The sequence below is a fragment of the Euleptes europaea genome, chromosome 3 (genome assembly GCF_029931775.1).
Source record: "Euleptes europaea isolate rEulEur1 chromosome 3, rEulEur1.hap1, whole genome shotgun sequence".
Classification (NCBI taxonomy): Eukaryota; Metazoa; Chordata; class Lepidosauria; order Squamata; family Sphaerodactylidae; genus Euleptes; species Euleptes europaea.
This window is the reverse complement of record NC_079314.1, coordinates 71,690,359-71,715,554: the sequence shown is the minus strand read 5'-3', so window position 1 is coordinate 71,715,554 and position 25,196 is coordinate 71,690,359. Positions and strand designations below refer to the sequence as shown.

Here is a 25,196-nt window from a genome sequence, read left to right as displayed (position 1 = left end):
ACGGATGCCCGCGGCGCTTCTCCCAGCTGTCCAGAAGACGGGCCGGGGCCGGGGGCTCCTCGAGGCCAGGCCGCCCACGCAGCGCCCCGAACGCGGCTCTCAGGTAACTTTAGCCGCGGAAAGGAGCCGGGCGGCTCTTTCCCTCGTTTCGAGCTCTTTGAGCGGCGGCGGAGGTCGGCCCTGGGCCTCCGTCTCCTTGGCGACGTCCCCGGCCTGCCTCGCCTCCGACGCCTGCGCGGGGAGTGATTGGGCGCGCAGGCGTCGGAGGCGAGGCAGGCTCGCTAAGGAGACGGGTTTGTTGACGGCCGTCGCGTCCCTCGCCCCCCCCCCCCATCTCCTGCTGTGCGCCGCGCCGGAGGACGTTGGGCCCAGAGGAGGCTGGCGACGAGGCGGGGAAGCGGCCATGCCTCTCCGCCGGAAGGTGAGGCCGGAGGGGGCCTCCGCCGCCGCTTCACCTCCGGGGCTGCCCAGACGCACGAGCGCCTCCTCCCCGGACGGTTCTTGGCGCCTTCGAGGAGGGCCCCCTGGGCTGCGACCCCGGGACGCCGCTCCGCCAGCGTCCGTGGCCGTTTGTGCGCGGGAGGCTTTGCCTTGGATAGGGGAGGGGCTGTGGCTCAGCGGTAGCGCCTCTGCTTGGCACGCAGGAGGTCCCAGGTTCAGTCCCCGGCGTCTCCAGTTAAAGCAGTGGTTCCCGACCTTTTTTTGACCGGGGACCACTAGGCCTTTTTTGTTCGGTGCAGGGACCCCAAGGTTCAAAATAAAAATTCCGGGAATTTGAAAATAAACTTTAATCATAACTGTTAGTTAAACATTAAACTTAGGATAATATTTGAATATGTTTTTATAATAGAGAACTTTAAATTGAAAATATTAATTTATTATGGGTTTGTAACTTTGTTTCGTGGACCTTAATTTAGTTCTCGCGGACCCCTGGGGGTCCACGGACCCCCGGTTGGGAACCAGTGAGTTAAAGGGACCAGGCAGGCAGATGATGTGACTGACCTCCGCCTGAGAGCCACTGCCGGTCTGAGTAGACAATACTGACTTGGATGGACCAAAGGGTCTGGTTCAGTATAAGACAGCTTCATGTGTTCCTGTACCGCTCTCTAGGTGCACGTTTCCCCCACCCGAATACTCAAAACTCTGCACGGGGGCTGGTTGTCGAGGATTTCGGATGGGGACAATGTGCACCTAGAGAGTGGCGAATCCAAGGCAAAGCCTCCCGGGCACAAACGGCCTGCGGTCGGCTCCCACGCATTTCTGAAAAGCGGATGGCCCTGGTTGACAGTAGTCGCAATGACAAATCGTGAGCAAATCTCGCTTTACAGGACAATGCTTAGCACATTACCTTTGATACTTTTTGCAGGACAATGATTCAGCTCAAACCCAACCCCTTTCTGACTATATATTACTCTTCCTACACACTTGACACTGAGAGTCACTGTCCTTCAGTGTTACTCCTCTGAAGATGCCTGCCACAGCTGCGGGCGAAACGTCAGGAAAGAAAATACCAAGACCACGGTCACACAGCCCGGATAACCTACAAGAACCAGCGAGCAAATCTATTTAAAGGCAGGCAGGCAGGACGAGCGGGATTAACGCTGCCCCGTGGCCCCGGTTTAAGTCGCCCCCCCTTGTCGCGGGCGGGGGAATCCATCAGCTCCTGCTGCCAGCCTGGCGTTGGAGGACGGGAAAGGAGTGGGGGCGAGGGTGAAGTGGACTGGCACCAGAAGTTGGGAAAGGGGTTTAAATGTGCTGCCTTTTCTCTTGGAATGAAATTCAGCAGGCAGTGCGTTGCCTAGTATGGAGATGCATTGATGTTGCAAGCTTCACTTGTGGGATTTATGAATGTCACAGAGCTTTAAAAGTTACATCTGATCCCTGGACACAATCCCTTAGGAGGTTCCCATGTGTGAGCTGCTCAGAAATGAATACGAGTTGGTGCACCAGTATAGTAAAGAATATGTGTGTGTGTGTAGCCTTTTCCCACCTACCGTGTTAGTTACTTGAAGCACAGACAGATCTTGGAAAATCACCATTTTTTTTTTAGTACCGGATAAATCTAGATACTTAGTTTCTCCCATCTCAAGTCTATTAATTATAGGAAGGCTTTTACCCTTGCTAGATGCCAAGCTCTTCCATTGGCTGTTTTAGAAGGGAAATATAAGAAGATCCCTAGATCAGTAAGGTTTTGTCTGTGTGGGACGGGACACTGAAACCATCAAAAGAAGCTCCTATTAAGAGAAAATCCACAACTTATGCTCCAAACTGCCAAGTTCTGCGCTGTTGCTATTAAAATACGCAGTACTTTGTTGGAAAATGATTGTTAATATACTTTAAAATGTTATAAATTTTAAGGTGATAATTTTAACCAGGGGTTGTTTTTATTGATCTTACACCTTTATTTATACAAGCAGTCTGTAATCCTACTGTACAATACTATCAAGTCTCTGATAGTTTTGTGCTACATATATTTTTTTAAAATAGCACAAAAATAATGCTCAGATTCATACTATCATGTATTTTCACACAAAATACTGCATAAAAATGCTTCCACGTAGGAATTGGGGTGAATCCCAAGTGCAGATTATTGTGTCTATTGTCTTATGCATGGTTTTATTTTATGCTTTCCTGTTTTGTGTAGTCCTTAGACATGACAAAGTATATGTACTTTTCATGTTAATTTCTGAATGGAACTTGCTTCTTCATAGGCTCAGAGAGAGTGACTGGCCCAAATTCAGCCAGGGAAGTTTTGTAGGGATTTGAATGTAGGTCTCCTTGCTTATGGTATGGCAGTGTGAACTATACACCGTAGGACTTTGTTCTCATATTTTCAACATTAAGAAAGGTTTCTTTCAAAAATATGTTCCAAAGACTTAGCTTTTGGAGTCTTCAACACCACCATCTACTGTGGACGCATTTTGTAATCTTGGGCAAGTCTTAGCTTCAGTTTGCCACCTATAAAATGGAAATAATCGCAATCGCCCATTCCTGAGTTGTTGTATGGGTAGAGTACAGTGGTGATAAAGAACACAATAAAATCATTAACAGATATTTATATATTTGAAAATCAGTTCCCAACATTCTGTCACACCCCAGAACCCAGGACACTGCTGTGCAGATAGAAGCTGACTATCAGTGACTGAGGTTTTGAGGGTAAGAGATAAAGTTTAGTTTCTGATCCATTTGTACATAGTTTGCCATTTAGTCTGCAGCAGCAAAACCTTGTATTTGCTGATAGCAAATCCCTAACACCCCTGAAGCTGGGTGATCCAAATTAAAGGGATTCTGCAGGAGCTGGAGGGGAGGGCCACATAGTGGCCCCAGGGGCTTCTTCCAGTATACAGCCTTTAAATATACAGTCTGCTGCTTACCATAGTGATGAACTATTATAAATAATGAACAGTAATTCTTAGTCCTAGTTGTTACACAAGTAAGAATCATGTCTGTTTTTAAAATAATTAGTTGGCTGCGTGCTTTGAAATCTGAATCTTTTTTTTTTCATTTTCAGAGTTGTCATGAAGTTGTGCCATAAAAATTGAATTGAAATTTGGCACCAATCATTGTTGCATTCTTTGTCTTGCTCTAGGGGTTGACTGAGTACAAGAAGAACTTCAAATGGAGAAAAGCAGATCAATTTAAACTTTGTAGCCCCATGCATGAGCAAAAATGCCGGTGGGCTGGACTTCGATCAGATCAGCTTGGTAAGTCCAGTTAGGTCTTCTCTTGTTTTCAGGCTCTGCATAATTTCAGAGTAATTTTTTGCTAATTATATAGTGTTAAGCAATATAAGAGTGGTAAGCTGCAGTACTGCAGTCCAAGCTCTGCTCATGACCTGAGTTCGATCCCAACGGAAGTTGGTTTCAGGTAGCCGCTCAAGGTTGACCCAGCCTTCCATCGTTCCGAGGTCGGTAAAATGAGTAACCAGCTTGCTGGGGGTAAAGGGAAGATGACTGGGGAAGGCACTGGCAAACCACCTCGTAAAACAAAGTCTGCCTAGGAAACGTCGGTATATGACGTCACCCCATGGGTCAGGAATGACCCAGTGCTTGCACAGGGTACCTTTACCTTTTTTTAAGCAATATAAATTGTATCATCAATATAAATTTTAAATTGTAAAATAAAAAAACCCTGTGTTGGAGCTGCTGCTAGGATTGCCTTCTTTCTTCTGCACTGAATTCAGAAACTATCCTCCCTCCTGGACTGTGCTGACCTAACCCTTCTGGTCTGCATGCCTGTAACCTATAGAGTAAATTACTGCAATGTGTTGTGTTTGGGGCTGCCTGGAAAGTAACCCAGAGACCTCAATTAGTGCAGAATGCAGCTGCTTGCCTTAGCTGCTATTCACATGTAAGACCAATAGTGAAGCATTATTGCGCCTATATTGTGGAAGAGGCAGTTTGGAAAGGACCCACTTTTGATAGCCTGTCATGTTTCAGCGGTGAAACACACAGGCTATTGTTGACTGGATTCTTAGCATTGTTACCAAAACAAAATATGTATTTGTTTTATGGAATGTCCATTTGCATCCTGTTTTATTTCTGCATCTAACTGCTGTATAGAAACAGCTGAAAATTTTGAGAATCAAAACCTTCTGCAAACTTTCCTGGCTACACAGATCTGATCTCACATGTTTTACAGGAATTGCAAAAGAACCAAATTTTATTTCCAAGAGAAGAGTGCCATATTACAGCACACAGATTTCAAAGTCCTTTGAGTGGAACAGGGATAATGATTGCGAGACAGATAAACCATCAGAACGTGAAGCTCCTCCACCACTGGAGTTGCAAACGAATCACACCAAAGATGATGTAAATCAGGAAAACATTAAGACACCTGATGCTCCCAGGCTTCCTGAAAAAATGCATCCTAGTTCTGCAGGTTCTAGACCAGAACCAACTCTACTTCTTTCAGCAAACAGGAAGTTATCGCCCAAAACTCCAGTGCATGAAAATGGAATATCAGCACCTACAGAAAAGGACTTAGGAAAATTTGACAACGGGGTAAGGTATTACTAAAATTGTTTGATTTTGGTAATGTAAAGTACAGCCTATATAAGTATTGTGGTTTTTTAAAGTTCTTTACATTGTAACTCAAGCCCAGTTTGCATGCTATAGTGAACACAGGTACAACCTTCATGTTTGTGTGTACACCTGTTTGTAAGAAAGAGCCAATGGCACGTTCATGTTACAGTTGAAACCAGGGACCAGTATCTGGATAAATGTTCAGGTGTACATGTTCAGGTGTACATAGATTGAATGTAGCATGAGAATTACTCAACAGATGTTTAAAGAAAAATTGAATTGTACACTGTACACAGATGATATATGTGTTCACTGTAATTTGTGAATAGGGCTTCAGAGTCAGTCTTCGTTAGACATACTGTGAGATCTAATGACGGGGTGAAATCTCTGGCAGGGAATTGGTGGAGCTCCGTTAACATGATAGAGAAGTAGTATAGACAGGAAGACCTTTGGCTGCCATTGGCTGAGCTGCTCTGACTTTAGTAAGGAGGGGGCTGGAGCACCTACAGTGAGCATCAGAAACAGGGTAGTCTAAATGAATTGTGAGAAAAGGTGAAAGGAGTCTGAGGGAGGAAATATAGCTGGGAGAAAGGAAATGGTACAGGTAAAGTAAGTTAAAGCTAAAGTTCTGATGTGAGTGAGCTAATCAAACCCTTGATCAGGCTTCTAGTTTGACTTGCAGTTTAATGTTTATGCTGAGTGTACTGCATTTGTTTGACAAGTCCCTGCCCTCTTCTAAAAAACGTGGTGGCTTTTCAGCTGAAATTGGCGAGAGCAGGATTTAATTTAGAATTAGGCTTCAGAGATGCTTGTAGAATGGGCCAGCCTTTGCCTTCATGCTTTGCCTTATTTCACTTGATCCAAGTTTAAGAATATTCATGCTAACTGTAAAACTTAAAGTTGGTAAATGAAAACAGCACGTGGGCATCTTCCTGAATTCATTGTCAGTTTCTGTTGACAGCTTAAGAGAGTCTTGCAGAGGAAAGCAGGCGTGAATATTTTACGATCAAGGAGCTTCCCCAGAAGTTCTGAGTATCAAAGGCAGTTTGTTTGGAAGACCCCAGAGAAAATCTCTCCACTACTTGCGGCAGACCAGGTAACTTTTAAGGGCTTGTCTTTTTAAAAACAATATAGCACCTACTTGTCAGGCACTTTATACATAATGATTATTGTTGTTTCAGCAGTACCATTGATTTAGATTTAAAAATAACCACACTAACATGTTCTGTAAACCCAAGGTTATTCACAGTGCAAGTAAATCTATTCCTCCGTACAAGTCTCCTGCAATTATTCCTGAAACTGAATATGAAAGATGTTTTAAAGCTTCTCCCCCTATGAAAGAACGGAGAGAAACACATCATTTGGAAGAGAAAGACCATCCTATATTTGATCCTGTAGAAGCATCTCCTGGAGAAAAGGTATTATATATGCTGAATTAATTTATATTATAAAGATCAGTTTGCTTTTTCTCTTAATTTTTACATATGTCAGCCTGATGAGTAAAAGGTTAGCAGCCATCCTATAGCATTGCTTTTATGAATTTTCCACATTTTATGACTTTCTCTCTCTCTTTTAAACAAATGTGTCTGGTGTATTCTCTGTGTTACAATACAGGTTATGGTGGGCACAGGTTATGGTAGCCTTAGTAGAGAAAATTTCATCAAACAAATAATAAACATGCATAGCATCTATCATGGCCTAAAATTTGAAAGAAATGACCTATGTACGTTTTTAGATTACTTTGTAATCTATCTGCCTTTACAGTGGTTTATCATTGTGAAGGACAAGAGTGATTATTTGCGGTAGGAATCAGTGGTCATTTTAGGCAGCATCTCTTAAATGGTGTAAAATCATTTGACATTCAGGTCTGTAGAACAAACACAGGGACTTGCTGTCTTTATCTCCTGGTCAGGCCAAAGTGTTGATCAGCAGTTCTTCATTTGAGTAATTAACATCGCTAATTACTTGTTGCAGAGCAGTCAAATGACAAGGCTTGATTGCAGGGCTTCCACATGTAAACTGGCATCTCATGAGCCCTGTGAGAAAATGTCTGATGTTTGGGTCAAACTCAATTAAGAACCTTCCGCCTGGATGAATAAATAGGTTTAATTTAAACATTATAGCATGGGGGAGCTCTGCCCAAAAGTGCTTACTGTGTCCAGACACTTCATACAGAGTTACCAAGGACTAGTTTAAACATTAGCGATCCGGCATGAAGACCAACGGAAGGTGCTTCCCCATCTGCGCTGCACTTGGCCAGTGATAACAAGAGAGAGGACATTACACCATGGCCTTGCAGAGTTTGCATGTTAGTACAGTGGCTGGGAATGCTGATTTGCAGATACCACATATATGCCGAATATAATAGGTGCCAAATATATTAGGTGCTGTGGAACACAGGCAGGATGGTACTGCTGCAGTTGTCTTGTTTGTGGGCTTCCTAGAGGCACCTTGTTGGCCACTGTGTGAACAGACTGCTGGACTTGATGAGCCTTGGTCTGATCCAGCATGACTGTTCTTATGTACTGGTTGGTGCATGATGCAAGTTCCCTTTATTTGTTTCTGCCTGCCAAGTAAAGCATTAATGTGGGTAAAGTACGATTGGATTCCAAACGAGTCTAATGTTAAAACTGATCCTAGCAATTCCATAGGAAGAGTCTTGTGTGTCCCCCACCCCAGATCCTTTTGACAGTCAGTAGTAATGTTAGTGACTCTTAATACACTCCTATGATATGCAAGGTCAAGCAGAGTCTTAAGGTTTATTTCTTTGGGTTCATTTATGCTGTCTCGTTGCATTTTAAAAAAGAGAAAGAAATAGGTCAGTTGGAAAAACAGTGTTATATAGGAAGCCGTCCAAATACAGCTGCATTGATAAAACTGCATAGCCAGCCAGTGGTTTTGATTTCATTTTGAATGCTGATTCTAATGTACAGTTTTAATATTGTTTTGCTGTTTTAAAATGCAGATAGTATAGTTATCTTTTGAAAGCTAGGTTATTTGATAAAGACACAACAGTCTTGTTCTCAGAAATGTTTGTACTAAAGATAATTTTTCAGTAGATATCTTTAAATAAAAAACTAATAAGGTGTTTGTGCAATTATTTTTGCTTTAGAAAGAGAAAAAAGAATCACTTCCAAAGATCCCAGAATATTCACCAAAAGAAAGCAAATCAGAAACTGAACAGAAACAACAACATAAACAAAAACATAAACCACACTGCTTACATAGAAGTCTTAGGTATGTGTGATGCATTAGGACCATCTAAATAGTATTTTGTTCTCTAGTATTAGAGACTCTGGCTGCATTCAGATATCACAGTAAACCACAAGGTCAGTCCACTGACAAACGTACATACTGTCACTTCCCCAAGGAAGGCCTCAGAAAGTGAGAGGGAGGGGGTGTTTGTGTGCACCCTGATCCTCCCCTCAGCAGTCTGCACACCATTACTGCCTCAGAGAAGGAGCCTCAGGTGCTTCAGCTGCCCTTCAACACTGGCTCTGCTTTTCCCACCTCCCACCCCTGTAAAGAAGAATGTTTCACACATGCAGTTTAGCCTCATTATTTATGGTGTGCCTGTGGGGTTCTGCTGGTTTCTGTTTGACACACAGGCCCCTACCCTACTGTCTTCAACAAGATGAAGGACAGTGTTGGTGCAGCTGTATTATTTTCAGCATACAGTTTTGGTTTGGGGTGACTGATGACTGAGTGACACCCCCCCCCCCGTACCACACAGCTACTAGGGTTCAGTTGAGGTGTTTTGGCGCAGGTGGATTTAGAACGACATTAGGGATGGGGGGGGGCAGGTTCTGCCAAACAAATTGGGTAACTGTCCTGCTTCTTCTTTCTTGTGATATTTTAATTTTGGAAGAGCATTTCAACCCAGCTTCCCAACACAGACTGAGAGAGAATGCAGGCACAAGCACGTGCTCACTTCTCTCACCCTCAAAGTCCAGAACTGGGTAGTTGAACAGTGGCAAGTTGGCCTTGAGGAAGACTGTCCAGGACAGCAGGTGTGAGCAATGCAGGCTGACAATGTCACCCACGTGGGAGGAAACACGCTCACTCTGCACGTTTGTCGAAGAGCACGAGAGAAGCACCTGGGTCACGGCAGAGAGGACCGTCCAGACTGTCTCTTTCATGGCCCAGTAGCTCAGTGGATTGGTGTTCTACAACTTGTAGGGCTCTCGCGCCATTGCAGCTGATGTATCGTATCTCATGCATCTCTCTTTCTCAGAGGGGCTGAATGCCTGCCCAATGAGCTCCATCTCCAAGGTCATCTTGGTGGTTTCTGCAGGGGAGATGCTGCCTAGCTGGAGAGGTGGGGGATGATCATCAGCAGAGCTGCTTTCACCCCCCCCCACCTGTTCTGCTTGTTCTGACCAAATGGGAATTCATGGGTTATTTAGGGCAGTTAATTGGGTGCTTTCCTGCACAGGCTTACCTGAACTAAAAGGAAGATGTGCAAAGGTGCAGAGAGTGGATTATGCCCAGAGGCATTTTGTTCTGCGGTCCATGGAGTAATTTCTGCCAGGAGTCATTAAGAGCTCATCCTTAGAATCTGTATTGGTTGCCAGCCTTAGAGTATGAGGAACAATGTCATAAAGACTAGAATGCCTCTAGCACTTTTCATCCACTGAATGGAGCCAGCCCCACCTCCCGCCCCAATATCTGAAATGTAGCTGGAAGGGCTTCCAAGGGTAGCTGATATGGCTTCTATGTGCATTTGAAACCTGTTTTTTTTTTTTTTTTAGACTTTAATTGCTATACATGGTTTATTCTGTCACATTACTAGCAATGTTTGTTCCTCACTGATTTGCCTGAACTTATATCCTACATTATTATGTAATTTAGGGTTAGAAAGAATTAAAGACCAAAGCATTAGTACAGTTTTCAAGGTATTACAAACTAATACGTGTCTCCCTCCACTCCCAACTTCCTTTTCCTAGGAAGATGAACACCGAATACAGATCAAAATTTTTGTCTCCCACTCAATACATATACAAAGATGGAGCTTGGATGCGTATCAGGAGAAATGTACCTGGTCAAGTAAGTATGTATTTATACCTTTCCCAGTAACAGTCTAAAAGGTACTAATGTAGTTGTAGTTTCTGAGGGAACTGAGTTCTTCCATTTGAGCCTTCTGAAGATAGTTCATGATATAGTCTCTGCTGCTGTAAACATTGTAAATGGAGGTCCTAGGATGCTAAAGTGTAGAGCAAAACAACTTTATTTCACATTGTGCAGCTTTTACTGGCTTACAATATCTGCTGCCATAGATTTCAGTTCTCCACCAACTTTCCCCAAATTGCTTCCCTCCGTGCACTGCCTTACGGAACACTTTGTTATCTGCTATCATTACATCTCCCCCACCCTGCTTTTTAGAAAATACTGCTTTTGGTTTCTAATAGGGCTTTCTTACCACTCTGCCTCTTCAGGCAACCTCAGGCATCTCAGAACTAAATCATTCTCTGATACCTTGCTGCCTCTTTGTGCTGCAACAATTTCATTAGTTTCATCTTAAGATTCTTGCTTGTCTGAATTTGATAGTGGCAGGAGGTGGGTGGGTTTTATCTGCTTTCTCAATTGCATCATCCATTGTTGACTCAGGACTTTTAGTGCTCTACAGATCTCTTCTCTTCCTCTTGCATCCTATGTTTGAACCAAATATGATCTTGGGATCAAATGATGTCTCGTATCTTTTTTCAGGTTTGTACACAACTGCCCTGCCTTCGTTAACATTCTTTTCTTTGCCTTTGCCATAATTTCTACAAACTATTTCCTGTTGAGGAAACAGAATTATTGCTAGTTTCATTACTAGGGTTGCCAGGTACCTCTTCGCCACCGGCAGGAGATTTTTGGGGTGGAGCCTGAGGAGGGCGGGGTTTGGGGAGGGACTTCAATTCCATAGAGTTCAATTGCCAAAGCGGCCATTTTTCTCCAGGTGATCTGATCTCTATCGGCTGGAGATCAGTTGTATTAGCAGGAGATCACCTGCTACTACCTGGCAGTTGGCAACCCTATTCATTACCTCTGTATCAGTCTGACTTTGCCAGATCTGGGCCACTGCAAACCGAAAGAAAGCTGAATACCTGTTTGTTTTTTCACCACTGAACAAATAAGACTGAAACACAAAGCACTGGATGGCTTTCTTAGTGCTTAAAATATTTTTTATAAATATTTAGCTTGGCACAAGGATAGCAGCCCTTCGTCTCCAAGAAACTTATTCTTAAAAACCGACAACATAATGAAGCCCCACAGCAGCAAGGCAAGGCGATCCTGTTTAAAAAATGTACTGTGTGTTATAAAGTTTTCTCCTTTAGTGCTATCAGAAATCCACATTACATTAGACTTCTGAAAAATTAATATGTGACAATGCCTCGTCACAGTAGGAGTTTCAGCTGCCTGCGTCCTGCTGAGATAAATGCTGCTTCCTCCTTCATTGAGTAAAGTTAGGGGTTCTTTGTTGCTTTTCCATAATTCACCACAGGTATTTCCAGTATCAGTTTCCTCTCATTAAGTGTCCAGTTGCTCTTCTGACCATATCTTCTTCTTACCCTTCATTATTGATTTTGTCTTTCAAAAGGATAGCTAGCTGTACAATAGCAAACCATCTTAAAAGGGCAAATTTTCAAAGATTTTTAAAAAATAAAGAACACTGTGTGCAATTGCTTTGTTTCACTGTGTTCTATTTACGTCCAGTTGGTCGTGTTTTTATTATGCCATAGTCCAATTGGTTGTGTGTTTTTATTATGCCGTTGTCTTTGACAGGGTGACATATCAGAGCAGGATTTTCTCATCATGTCATTAGGGATTTACAAAATGAAATAGGGAAGCCTCGTGAAGGATTTTAGGTGCACAGAAAAATACTATTTATTTGGACCTCTATCATAGGGGTGACTAACTTTGGTCGTGTCCACCTGCATGGGATTCAGGTTGAGTGGTAATCAGTGCTCCTTGAGTATAATTCCATACTATGCTTACTTTACTGTGAAAACAGGGTTCATGTGAGGTCTGACTGAGTAGTCTTAAGTCCAGTGACCCCTTGAGACATTTTGAATCTGTGATAGCATACTGAAGATCTTTTTTTAGTTTGGTTCTTGTAGGTTATCCGGGCTGTGTAACCGTGGTCTTGGAAAGAAAATTCCAAGACCACGGTTACACAGCCCGGATAACCTACAAGAACCAATGAACTCTGACCGTGAAAGCCTTCGACAATATTTTTTTAGTTTGTTTGCATTTTCTTTATTTAGCTATCAGTACTTCTGTGTGGTTTTGATGTGTGTGGGTGCAATGAAAATAGGTGTTGCCTTGTTCTCTTCAATGGCATTCATGCTCAGATATTCCCTGATGTTGGAGAGAATGAGCTCCTACTTGCATTGTATTACATGCACCCCATTGGATCTCTAGCCAGCACACTAGAGATAATGGGTGAGAGGAAATATATGTCCTCTTCCATTAAAGAGAATGCCCTAAATTCTCTGATCATTGGAGTTCTAACTGCATGATTTTTCAATGCGTAGTTCCTTTCACATTCATCTTGGCTATCTCCTAAATGCAGCCTATTCTCTGAAATATATAAAGAGAATATATTTCAGCATCCTCTTTTAAACTTTCTTTGAGTTAGATGAATGTGCATATGTACTACAATTCCAGTGTTTTAGTGAAATCATTTTAGCAGTACTAAAATGTCATAGTTTTTGGCCTGTCATCGTGCCTTACTACTTCAGATAATTGTTACAATGTGTGTGTAAAAGTGCTGTCAAGTCGCAGCCAACCTATGGTGACCCCAGCAAGGGGCTTCCAAGGCAAGTGAGAAGCGGAGGCGGTTTGCCATTGCCTTCCTCTGCAGAGCCTTCATCGATGGTCTCCCTTCCAAGTACTGACCCTGCTTAGCTTCCCAGATCTGACAGGATCGGGCCATACCTTACCACCTTCCCTCCCTCAAATAGATTAGGATGCCATATTTCGTAAAGAAGTCCAATGGAGATTTTAATTACATTTTTAAAAAAATTGAACTCTAGGAGGCAGAACAGCACTGTGATCCCAGTAGAAGGAAATAGACTATTTCATGTTTGGATTGAGATGAATGTATACGTGTCCTATTATTTAAACAAATATTATTTCTATATTCCTCTCCTTAGGGTTCTCGAAACACCCTAAATTACATGTGGTATATGGAGGTTGGTTGCATCTAAGTTCTTCCTTCTGGAGCAATTATAGAATTAATAAACCTTCAAAAAGAAATAAAATCTACTACTAAGCAGATGCATAGTTTCTGTGCTTTTTGTGCTTGTTGAATAATTTTACTGTTAACTGTGCTTTGGCTGTACTGCGTAGAACAGTAGGAATGTATCCTTATTCTTTGCCTCTTGTTCATGATATTGCTCCTTACGATGCTGCTGCTGTGAACGGTCATGCATTGTCTGTGTTACGCTGTCCTGTGCTGTTAATTGTAGCGTTAATAGGCTAATAGTTTCCAAAAAACATCACAAATGTATTTTTAAGAACCTGTAAAATTTTTACACTCAGGTAAAAGAACTGCGAGAGAAAGCAGAGGCTTACAGGCAAAGGATACAGGGAACCCACTTCTCCAGAGACCATTTAAACCAGATTATGTCTGATAACAACAGACTGTGGGATTTGTCTTCCGAGTCGAGTGTAGAAGAAGCCATTAGCAACAACGTCAGAGCTCTAGATCTGGCTGGGTAAGTGAGTCTTTGTGGATGCAGAAAAGTTTGTAATGTTATGGTCTAGCAGTGTAACATTTATTGTGTTAATCTCTGGTATGTGTGAGGTTAAAGCTTTTACAGTACAATCCCATGCAGAGTTATTCCAGTCTAAGCCTCTCTGCTTTCTATAGGGGCATTTCCCCCTCTTTACATTTTAACTTGTTTTATTTTCTCTGTGGCGGCTGGGAAGCCTCTGTGGAGGTGCTGCAGCTGCACCGCTCCCGGCCCCCACGCATCCACCCCCCTCTTCAGGAATGGGCTGCCTGTGTGTGTGGGTCACACTGGGGGCTCACTGGCATGCAGGGACAGCCTGTTGCTCCTCCAGGTCTCTGGACAAGATTTGAAAGTTGCAGTTCTGTGCACAGGTTTCAGAGCTCAGGCTCAAGAAAGCTACTTGAGATGTTTCCAGTCAGATTTTTTTTCTTTGACCCTTGGTCATTCTACAAAAGGTCTTTGAAAATGTTCCAAAAGCAGTTTGTCATGAGACTTGCTGTTTCAGAAACATAAGCCCAGAGTTCGCCTGGGTTGGATACTGGCTGTAAACAATCATTTAATATGTTAAAAATGTTTTTTGTTTTAGTCTGGACAGCCAGATACTATTATGCAAGTTTTGTTGAAGTATACATTGTATCACATTTGATTTGCTATGCCTGACATTAACCAGAACAAAACATCAGGTCAGATCCTGGGTTCTTTATCTCCCAGGAGCAGGTTTTTGTGGAGATCAGTAGGAGATGAGAGGTAGGAAACTCTGTTCTGCTGATGGAAAATTTAGTCTGGATATAGCCCATATGTTTGCACATTTCTGGGTGCATAAATTGTAATATAATGTTCAGTGCACTGCCTGCTTGCTTTTCATACAGGGTCTCTGAGAAGCAGGTCTCTCCAAGTCCTAAGGCATTGCCACAGCCCGAAATGTCAGAACAGCTAACCAAAAACAACACTGAGAAGCTGGGCCTATCAGATGCTGCTACTGTTCCAATCAAACGGCGCCTAGCTTGGGGTGAACTGGGCACTGCTGAAAAACTGGAAGATTTGCCACTGGAGGAAGGAGAGGAAAAAGCAAATAAGCGGGAATCAGAAGAGTTTGAAAAAGGAAGCAATAAGGATAGCAATACAAAAAAACAGCAAGTGTAAATTCTTTTTTGCTAAATCTTGTCAAACCTGCTCTGCCTTCCAAGTATGACAAATTTGGTTTTCTCAAGCATGCTTGCAATGCCAGTTTAGTAGGCCAATTCCACTTCCACTGAAGTGACTGAGAAATCTAATCAGTTAATGTAAGTGGGGTTAGGATTTTCCCCCAGGACAGTTTACAGTTATTAAACTGCTGGTAATTTAAGAATTTATGTGTTTATATTCAGTCATAGGAGAAATTTCAGACAGAACTATTCATTCAGAAACTATGTATCACTGTTAGTCATTCTACATGAAGATTTTAGCTGCACCATAGAGAGAGTCTGCCCACATGCTGTGGTGAATTCACATTTATTGAGATTGTTTTATTTATTTTTGCATTAAAATCAGAAGTTGTGCTATGAGCTGCCCTACACATGAACACATGAAGCTGCCTTATACTGAATCAGACCCTTAGTCCATCAAAGTCAGTATTGTCTACTCAGACTGGCAGCAGCTCTCCAGGGTCTCAGGCAGAGGTCTAAAAATACCACTTTCTGTGGTACTTTCCCTTCCACAATAGTTTTTATGGCTAGTACAGAATAATCTGGAAAATGTCCGAAGACACATGTCTTTGTAATATGGGAATAATCAAATATGGCTCTGAGATTTGCTGTGTGAAATTCTTCAAAGTATGTCCACCATCAATATCTCACGTTAAAGATACTAATTTGTGATTATTTTCATACTTTCTTTCCATGTGTCTGAAAATTACAAGCGGGAAAGTTACTAGGGCAAACCGCACCCCTTATGCTGGCACATATAAGTAGGTGCATAGTAACTAATGTGTAGATGATACTATTATAGGATGTATTTGTAATAGAGGGAAGATGGGCAGGTAACTAATATTATCAGAAGATCATATAGGGCGCTTAACATTTATTTGTTAATAACTTTTATAGCCCACTTTTCTCCCAAGAAAAGGGATTCAAAGAAGCATGACTGGGAAGAGGAAAGCTGTTTAGATTACTTTAAGACCAAATAATAATGGCTACCAGTTGACAATAATTTAGGGTGGATATCATGATGGTTCTATCTACTAGTGGTGTAAAATTCAAATGATCTCCCTGGAACAGTTTTTTTTTGGGGGGGGGGGACACATCACACTGTTCAAGAAAGAGTTATATATATTTTCAACAGATTACTTATGACTTCTGTTCTGTTTTGTTTCTAGCCCATTCAGATTGCTTTTGGCTGTGTATTTTTTGCTCTCTTTTTTCACCTTATTGCAGAAGCAGCCAAGATAGGCTTCCAATTTCAGTAATGATGGCTGACAGTAAATTGTAGGGTAATTATTTTTCAGTATGTATATTTTTGTATATTGTGACCTAACAGAGGTTATGTGTTTGTATTTTTCAGAGGAAATATCTCACTTGTGAGTCCCTCAGGTGATAGGTCAGATTGCTCTTCAGTGTCTTCAAGAAAGGGTGGTAGAGTTTCCACGCCAGAGCTAAGAGTTCTTGGTGGAGCCCAAAGAACTCATCATGACCTTACCACACCTGCAGCTGGTAAAAAAATTATAGTAAAAAAAACCCTTACTAATAAGGAAAGGGAGTTAGACAAGGTTGCCTCCTTGCTCCTCTCTTGTTTTAATCTATATCTGAGCTATATGGCAACCAATTTCTCAGAGTCTTGTCGTCCCACCCCAATGCTACTCTATGCCGACGATGCAGATCTCCTGTCCCGCACAAGAATTGGTTTGAAAAGATCCTTACAAACCTTTTCTGAGTACTGCTCTAGGGAAGATCTTAAAATAAACCATCACAAATCTAAGATTATGATCTTCTCTAAGAGGAGAAAAATGCCTCCTTTTCACTGGGTATTAGACGGCTTTGAGGTTGACCAAGTCAAGGAGTTTGTTTATCTTGGCATTCTTTTCCCCCATAACCTAAATTGGAATGCCCAACAAAAAGCAGTGTCCAACAAAATTAAACCTGGGGCTGGAGCTATTGTCAATTTTTTCCGTACCAAAGGCGGCAAATATATCCCAGGGGCTATTCAGGTTTTCAACTTTAAAATTATTCCAATTATTCTTTTTGGTGTTGCCATTTGGATAACTGCTGTCAATGAATCTATAGATCGTCCATTGCTTCAGTTTTTATGAAAACTCTTTAATGCCCCTTGATGCGTTGCTGGCGTTACCCTTCGCTCCGAGTTTGGCCAAATGTCTCTCGAAGCTAGGGCATGTTGGCCACCTTTGAATTACAACTTAACCTGTGCTTTAGCACTGAGGGGCTCCTAGCTTCTCTGAAGCACGACCCTTTTAAATCCTGAAGGCAAAAAATCTTAGATGAGAAATTGTCATTGTTGGGCTTCTCGCAGGATGTGTTATTAGATCTTGGGAAAACAAGCTCTCACCAAAATTAAAAAGCGCATTAAAGAGCTTGATTATAAGAGCACTACTTTCCTGCTCGCCACGTTTGTTCATCTCAGTTTTTCAGAATACCACCACCACCACACAGTTTGCCCGCTTATACCTATTATTTGACAACTCGTCTTTCTAGAGCCTTCTGTTTAGCTAGACTGAATGCTAACCCCTCTATAGTTATGCAGGGTAGAATTCTGAATATACCATTCCCAGACAGGACCTGTCCTTGCTCTTCTGGCTCTCTTGGAATGCTTAAATCTAATGCCTCTGTGTCTGACATAATGCCTTTTTAAATAAGTGACAGGGATCCCAAGGCTACATTGTCAGCGGCAAGATTTATTTCAGTCCTTATATCCCTCAAACATTAGATTTACGCTGCTCAAGATCAATGGATCAAGGAGCTTCTAAGGATAAAGGAAAGGAGAAAGGAATAAAAGAACATGAATGTATGCATTTCCTGGAGATTTAGCATTAACATGTTGGTTTGTTTTTTGGTTAGGAGGTGCTGTTCTAGTATCTCCTCCTAAAATGAAGTCTTCGTCCTCGGTACAAGTAAAGAAGGGGTCTTCAGACAATCAGGTATCAAGATAAGACACAAAAAGAAAATCTAGTAGGGTACGGTATGACAGATCAGTGAAAACTATCTATAAAGAGTGACAGGTTTCTTTTTTACACACCCACAGTGTGTAAATCAGACAGGATAAACAGCTAATTCACTAGTAATTTTTAAAGAGATTCAAGGAGTTGTAATTTTTTTTCAAACAAGTAACTTATAGTAGAGCTGTCAACCATATATGATTATGTTGATATTTGTAACAGCTTTGCAACTGATTCTTATTTTTCTGTTAATTTATTGGAGTTTGTGCTACTACTCAGGTTGCTGGGACTAAGGGGCAGGGGTATGTGAGTGAAAATCTTCATTTCTCCACCGGGCATATGGTAGTGCAGCAGTCGTATAACCAGTTGTCACTGTTCCTAGATGATTCGTGCAGTGTTTGGGGGGAGGATGGAATGGTGGGGTACAAGGTTCCTTCCATGTTGCCTGGGATCCAAAACATTCACAAGTAGCTGCGTCACTTTTTACATATGACTGCTTGAAACATTTCTAGAGTTTGGAAGTGAAAGACCAGTTGCCATGAGCTGTTTTCAAAGTGGATTGATGGGGGAAAACATGTCTGAAAAAAAGCCCCAGAAGATACAAAATGGAGGCATGTGGCTTGTCATGGTTTCTGTTAAAGATTCACAGTACTCTTGAGGAAGTAACCATAGTAATGTGACCTTCATTAAAAATAACTTTAATATGTGTAGTACAGAAGAATCAGATAAAAAACTATTTGGAGATAAGTCTGTACAAACACTAACAGCGCATTCCTGACCTTCAAGGGCAAAACCCCTTAGGAGGCCAGGAAGGGGCTCCCCTGGCGCCCAGGCTACTTATGCCAGTGTTAGTGGCCCCAGCACCGGCATGGAGGCCCAGACGCTGGTCTCCGGACGCTGCCATGGCAGCACTGCCCTGAAACGCCGGCAGGGCCTTCCACTGGCATCCCACCAGCTTAAAGGCCTGCACCGGCGTTCCAAATGGCGTCCCAGTGTCCCGGGAGGTGTTCCAGGGGCGTTTCAGGGGGAGGAGCTGCCATTAGGTAGCCTCCTGTCCCCTTTCAGCCCCAGCTTTTTTGCAGGTGCAGCCTTGCTATTCTCTATGGGGCTTTTTGCCCCATTTTACATGAAAAAAGCTAGTTAAAGGCTTTTTTCATGCTTTCAGCATGTGGGAACTTCTTCGGAGGCAGCGTGGCGGCGCCTTCTCCCTGCCGTCCATGCACGCCGAAGGCTCAGGAATGGGCTGTTAGATACTGAATTTTATTTCTTGTGAACAGCACTGGGACAGTGGTGTTTGGTTAGTACCTCAGACATCAGTTTCTTTACCACATGACACCTTTTCCTTTGCATTTTAGGATGAGGTAGAAGCTACACTGCTGCCTTCTCCCTCAGCTGCTGGATTGAAAACTCAAGACCCTTTGCTGCTACAGAAAGATCAGTGGCCTGGACTAGGTCGCTGTGGTGTAAGAACTCCTCCAACTACAATGCCTTCAGAGCATACATCTACAGTCCCTGCATTAAAGCCAGGAAAGGAGTCTGCTTCATCCTATTGGAGTCCATCATGCCGAATTCAAGGAACTCTCCGGGATCCAGAGTTTCAGCATAATGGTTGGTTCTCTTTCCTCACTCTCATTTTAGACAGTCATATCTTTCACTTGAAGTTAATGAACGGTTCTTGCTTCTTGATGACAACAGCGGTAGCAGTGTGGTCGTTTGCAGAGTGATTTCTGTGGGCTTTGACTGGAGTAAATCTGCGTAGCACTGTTAATGTTCTAACTGGAGTAAGGCCGTGTTAGTGGCTCCTCTTACTCTCCGTTTTTGTGAGCATATATAGAAGTCAACACAAAGAGGATAGGGTTTTAATTAACTTACTTCAACATGCAGAAATTGGCTATTCAGTTTGGGTTTGGAATGGAAAGAATACCCAACCTACCCAGCCACTATAATTCCCCCTATGGTTCCCACCTAGTATGGTTTGTCTGTCTCTCTTGATCACTGTCTTCTTCCAGTGGATGTAGACTGTCCTGCTTCACTGGGCGTACCATAATTGAGCCTCCTTCTTGTTTGTCTTTTAATTGCTGATGTAATATTGATTGCAATGCCTTTTTAATTGTTTGCTGCCTTCATGGCCCTAATTAGGCAGAAAGGCAGCATACAAATGTTTTAAATTAATAAACAGTGTCAAAACTTTATAAGTTTATAATTAATCTGGTCTTTATTGGACAGCTGCAGCAACAGTATTTTAAAACAGTTTGAGATGCTGTACAGTTTGAGATAATGCTGTACAATATGCCTATTTGACTCTGATCTTATAAGCTAGGAATCCTTCCATTGGGGGAAGACTAAATTGATATCAAAATTATCTATTAATTAATCCATTGGCTATTAAATATGTAGATATTTGAATGTGAAATTCCAAATTACTTTCCTGTTAAGAGATAAGACTTATGTTGAAGTACAACACGTGTATGCTGTTTCTTTTAGGAAATGTGGCAAGCCCAAAAAGGAGCTGGCTGCAGTTACCTCTCCAGGAGAGAAACTATAATGATGAAGGTATTTTCTCTCTCTATGTATAGATATCATTTAATTATATTTGTCTGTAATCGGTTTCTCAGATTCCCTTCCTGCTCATGTTATTCCAGTCATATTCAAGGATAGCACAAAATAGTAGAATAAGATACTAGAAGTGAAATTTCTGATTGTAACCAACTTTTCTGAACTGCTAGCAATACTAAAATGAAAAATTTGCATTTGTGAAATCTACGAAGGGTCTAAATCTAAATGTTTATGAATTTTATCAAGGTGTACATTGCATGAGAAAAGAGTAACTGAATTGTATTTTTAGCTCAGAAGGAAGAGGAGTGGGATGATGATTTTAAAAGAGTAAAAATTATGAGAAGGAAAATCGAAAGCTGTTTTCTGCCAACACTGAAAAGAGTAGATGCAACAGCCATGTGTATTTATTTTGAATTCAAAAAGGAATCTAGATCTACCAAAATTTGGCAATTAGGTTGTGGAAATCTTTGCTGATAGTGCCTTTCAAGATTCATTAGTGCTATATTTTGGCCAGAAGTGGCTTGTGTTTGATGATGGTTGCCTGTGACATCACCAGCTCTACCATTACAAGATGTAAGCATCTGAAGAAATTACGCCACAGTACCGAATGGCTTATTAACTCTGTTGTGACTAAGAGTTCAAGTCTTGAAGCTCTTAACACCAACTTCGTTACCAGGTGTAGTCCCTTAGCATTCATGAAGTCTAACTTCTGCTTGTCATCTGTTTTTTCTTCTCTAGGAAGTGAGTTGTAGTTTCCTTCAGCATTTTCCTTCTAGCTATGGTTATTGTATGATTCCCCTGGGATGGGAACATATATAAGGACTTGTATGAGCCTTCCTGAGTACGTGTGTTATATTGAAAATGTAACTAAAGATCACTCAACAAGCAGATGATTTCAGTGGCTGTGCTGCATGTCGTCAAGAGAACAGAATAGGGGGAGGGCAGAACTCTACAGCTCTTGTGAGATATAAATTGCATGGAAATTAAAATGGTCCAGACATTTAATTCTATCGCTAATGAAGATTAAATGCTTAGACTCATAGCCTGCCATTTTGCCAACTGAGAAGGGGCACTTTGGCACTCTGTTCTGACTTTATACATATGCAGACCCCCCCCACACACACACACTGTAGTTGGGAAGGGTCAGAGGATGAGATCATTTCCCTCTAGCAACTTCCTGTAACTTCTAACGAAGGGTCACCTAATACTTTGCTGTTTTCAAAGCTTGAGAAAACTGCCAGGACTGAAAAGCATGTGGGCTGTGTAAATTTATAGCAAAGCAGCTATAAATTATAGAAGTGGAGTGCCTCAGGGATCTGTCCTGGGCCCTGTGTTGTTCAACATCTTTATAAATAATTTGGATGAAGGATTAGAGGATATTCTTATTAAATTTGCAGATATTAAATTGGGAGAGGAAGCAAATATGGTAGAAGACAGAGCCAGGATACAGGATGATCTTGACAGGCTGGAGAACTGGGCTAAAACTGATAAAATGAATTTCAACAGAGATATATGTAAAGTTTTGCATTTAGGTAGGAAACATCGAATGCCTAATTATAGGATGGGGAAGACTTGTCTTGGTAGAAGTGTGTGCGAAAAGGATCTAGGGGTCTTAGTAGACCATACACTGAACATGAGTCAGCAGTGTGATGTGGTAGCTAAAAAGGCAAATCCGATTTTGGGCTGTATCAACAGAAGTGTCCAGATCATGCAAAGTGATATCGCTTCACTCTGCTCTGGTTAGACCTCACCTAGAGTACTGTGTTCAGTTTTGGGTACCACAATTTAAGAAGCTTGTAGACAAGCTGGAACATGTCCAGAGGAGGGCAATGAAGATGGTGAGGGGTCTGGAGACCAATTCCTATGAGGAAAGGTTGAAGAAGCTTGGTATGTTTAGCCTGGAAACGACATGACTGAGAGGTGATATAACCATCTTCAAGTACTCGAAGGGCTGTCCTTTCCTTTACCTTTCCTTTATCCCTTAGAATCTCCTTGATCCATTGATCTTGAGCAGCTTAAATCTAATGTTTGAGGGATATAAGGCCTGAAATAAATCTTGCCACTGACAATGTAGCCTTGGGATCCCTGTCACTTAATAAAAAAGGCATTATGTCAGACACAGAGGCATTAGATTTATACATTAAAAGGGGAGAGATATAATGTGATCGAAATTCCTCATAAAAGCGGCATTCCAAGAGGGCATGAGCTAATGAATCAATAGAGCCAGAAGAGCAAGGACAGGTCCTGTCTGGGTGAAGGGCTGTCAAATAGAGGATGGTGTGGAGTTGTTTTCTGTTGCCCCAGAAGGTCAGACTAGAACCAATGGGTTGAAATTAAATCAAAAAAGTTTTCAGCTAAACATTAGGAAGAACTTTCTGACAGAGCAGTTCCTCAGTGGAACAGGCTTTCTTGGGAGGTGGTGGGTTCTCCTCTTTGGAGGATTTTAAGCAGAGGCTAGATGTTCATCTGTCAGCAATGCTGATTCTGTAAACTTAAGCAGATCACTAGAGGGAGGGCAGGAAGGGTTGCATCAGTGTTTGGCTTTTGTGGCCTTTTCTTACATGCTCAGGGTAATGCTGCTCACCACTTTGGGGTCAAGAAGCAATTTTCCTCCTGGCCAGACCACTTTGGGGTCAAGAAGCAATTTTCCTCCTGGCCAGATTGACCAGGGATCCTGGTTTTTTGTTTTATCATCTTCTGGGCATGGAGTAGGGGGTCACTGGGGGTGCGGGGAGTGGGGAGGTAGTTGAGAATTTCCTGCATTGTGCAGGGGGTTGGACTAGATGACCCCAGTGGGCCTTTCCAACTCTTTGATTCTATTATTTTAGAAAGCATTTAAAACAAGCAGGTTTTTAGCAATGCTTTGCAAATTCACCACACTTTTTAACATGACAGAGCGTTACGAAACTGTGGCTTTGCTACTAAAAACAAATCGTGAGAGCCGAAAAAGTACCTGAAGTTGTCTTATGTGAAGATTTACTCTGCAAGGCTTGGCTTATGAACTGTTTAATGTTAAACGCTCAGCTGATTCTGTTAGTTTGTCATTTTTCTTGCTTGTATGCCTTAAGTTGTCATTGTTAGCATTTTGGGGCAGTGTCTTTTGGGAACCAAATGCAAAGATTAAGACAATCCCCAAACTGGTATTACTATTAGAATAAACTGGGTGGTGTTCCTCTCAAGTTGGCTCCTTTTTTCTCAAAAGTATGGATTGCAGTAGTATCAGAGAAAGTAAGTTCTGGAATGTACTTTTTTTAAAGCATATGTTGGTAGAAATGCTTATGTTTGATTAAACAGGACTAAGGCAGACTTGCATAACATATAACTTGCAGGTGAATTTGTTGCCATTTGTCAGCTTTTATGACTTGCTATTGGGATGGCTTTCTCCCTGTTATAGGCAGTCCACCAGTCACATGGTTATTACAGGAAGTGATGTGCTGAGCATTTTAGGGGCTTTTTCCCTGCCTTTTTCTGAAAGCAATACAGGAATCAAGATCTGAACCCCAAATTCCTTTTGCACTGTTGTAGAAAATCATACCTTGGTGCTCATGTTTGATTTTACTGGAATCAGCTGCCTGCTGTACTACAAAATCCCATGTAGTCTCCCCCTGCTTGTGCAAACTGTGTTATGTATATCTTTTAAAGTTAAAGATATTGCATGCAGTCCCTTGCAGTGTTTTGACTTTGTGCATCCTTAATCAAAAACATTGCATGGAAGCAGAAACTTTCTTTCTGCTTGGGTGAGCTCTGCGCTTGGGCTTCTACTTTTAAGATTGATTCTTAAAAACTAAAATTATGACCTTTAAGCACCATATAGTTAATGAATTGGTCAAAAGACATGCAATATATGTTGCCTTGAACATTTCTTAAACCCAACAGAAAACTATCTTCAAAATCTATTTAATCTCTTAACTGGCTCCTAACTAGGTGCAGAAAATAATATGTTGTTTATATCTTGATATGTTTACAGATGATGATAGATTGTCCCAACTCTCTGCTCGGTCAGCTGCTTCTAGTTCCCTGGCATCTCAAGTTCTAGAACGAGCTCAAAGAAGAAAAGAGAACTTCTGGGGCAAGATGTGATCTGTTCTGCTATATTTGGAATTTCTTTAAGTGGGAAATTTTAATATCACTTTGTGAAAAAAATCAGTTGTGTTGGATGTGATATGGGAATGCAAAAACGGTTGAATTGAGCTCTACCTCACTATACTGTTCTTCAGCTATAATACAAAATGTTTCCATTCCATGTGCAATTTATATGGAATTTCAAATGCATTCAGTGTCTGTTTTAAATGGCACTATAGCAGTAAAATGGTGCCAAGGTGAAGGTGATATCATCTTATTCAGTACAACAAACAGTAGATAGAGCACAATCAGTGGATTGGTAAAATGTAAAATAAGTATAGGACAGGTCTAAGCAGTCTGCAACCTCTGTTATGACCTTAATCTGACTAGGATTATTCCAGCTGTTTTCTTGGCACTCACTGTGTCCAAGACCTCTCCCAGGACATTTATATTTACAGCTTGCATTCCTTACACTGAACCCATCAGCACTAATACTTCTGCTCTAGGGCAGCCTTGGCACTCATTCTGGTCTACCGGCCAATTAGTTGTGTGGTTGATCCTAAAATGTTCTTTACCTACCCTTGGTTGCTCAGGCACCAGTAATAATGGGATTTATATTATGTCTGTGACTCCCTCCAGGGCAATGTCAAACCATCTCTATTTGTAGTCTAAAATTAACAAGTAAAG

At 41.8% G+C, this 25,196-nt stretch overlaps 1 protein-coding gene across 1 annotated transcript; it reads left to right on the top strand.

Annotated features, from left to right (window-relative positions):
* Nucleotides 1-403: 403 nt before the first annotated feature.
* On the top strand, nt 404-24,565 carry MDM1 (Mdm1 nuclear protein). The gene is made up of 15 exons (XM_056846847.1): nt 404-421; nt 3,590-3,704; nt 4,642-5,003; nt 5,986-6,120; nt 6,263-6,442; nt 8,137-8,261; nt 9,971-10,070; nt 13,166-13,204; nt 13,554-13,729; nt 14,617-14,886; nt 16,286-16,434; nt 17,794-17,873; nt 19,247-19,499; nt 20,376-20,444; nt 24,415-24,565. The coding sequence occupies exons 1-15, from the start codon at nt 404-406 to the stop codon at nt 24,525-24,527; spliced, it is 2,184 nt and encodes a 727-aa protein (XP_056702825.1). The 3' UTR covers nt 24,528-24,565.
* Nucleotides 24,566-25,196: the final 631 nt, after the last annotated feature.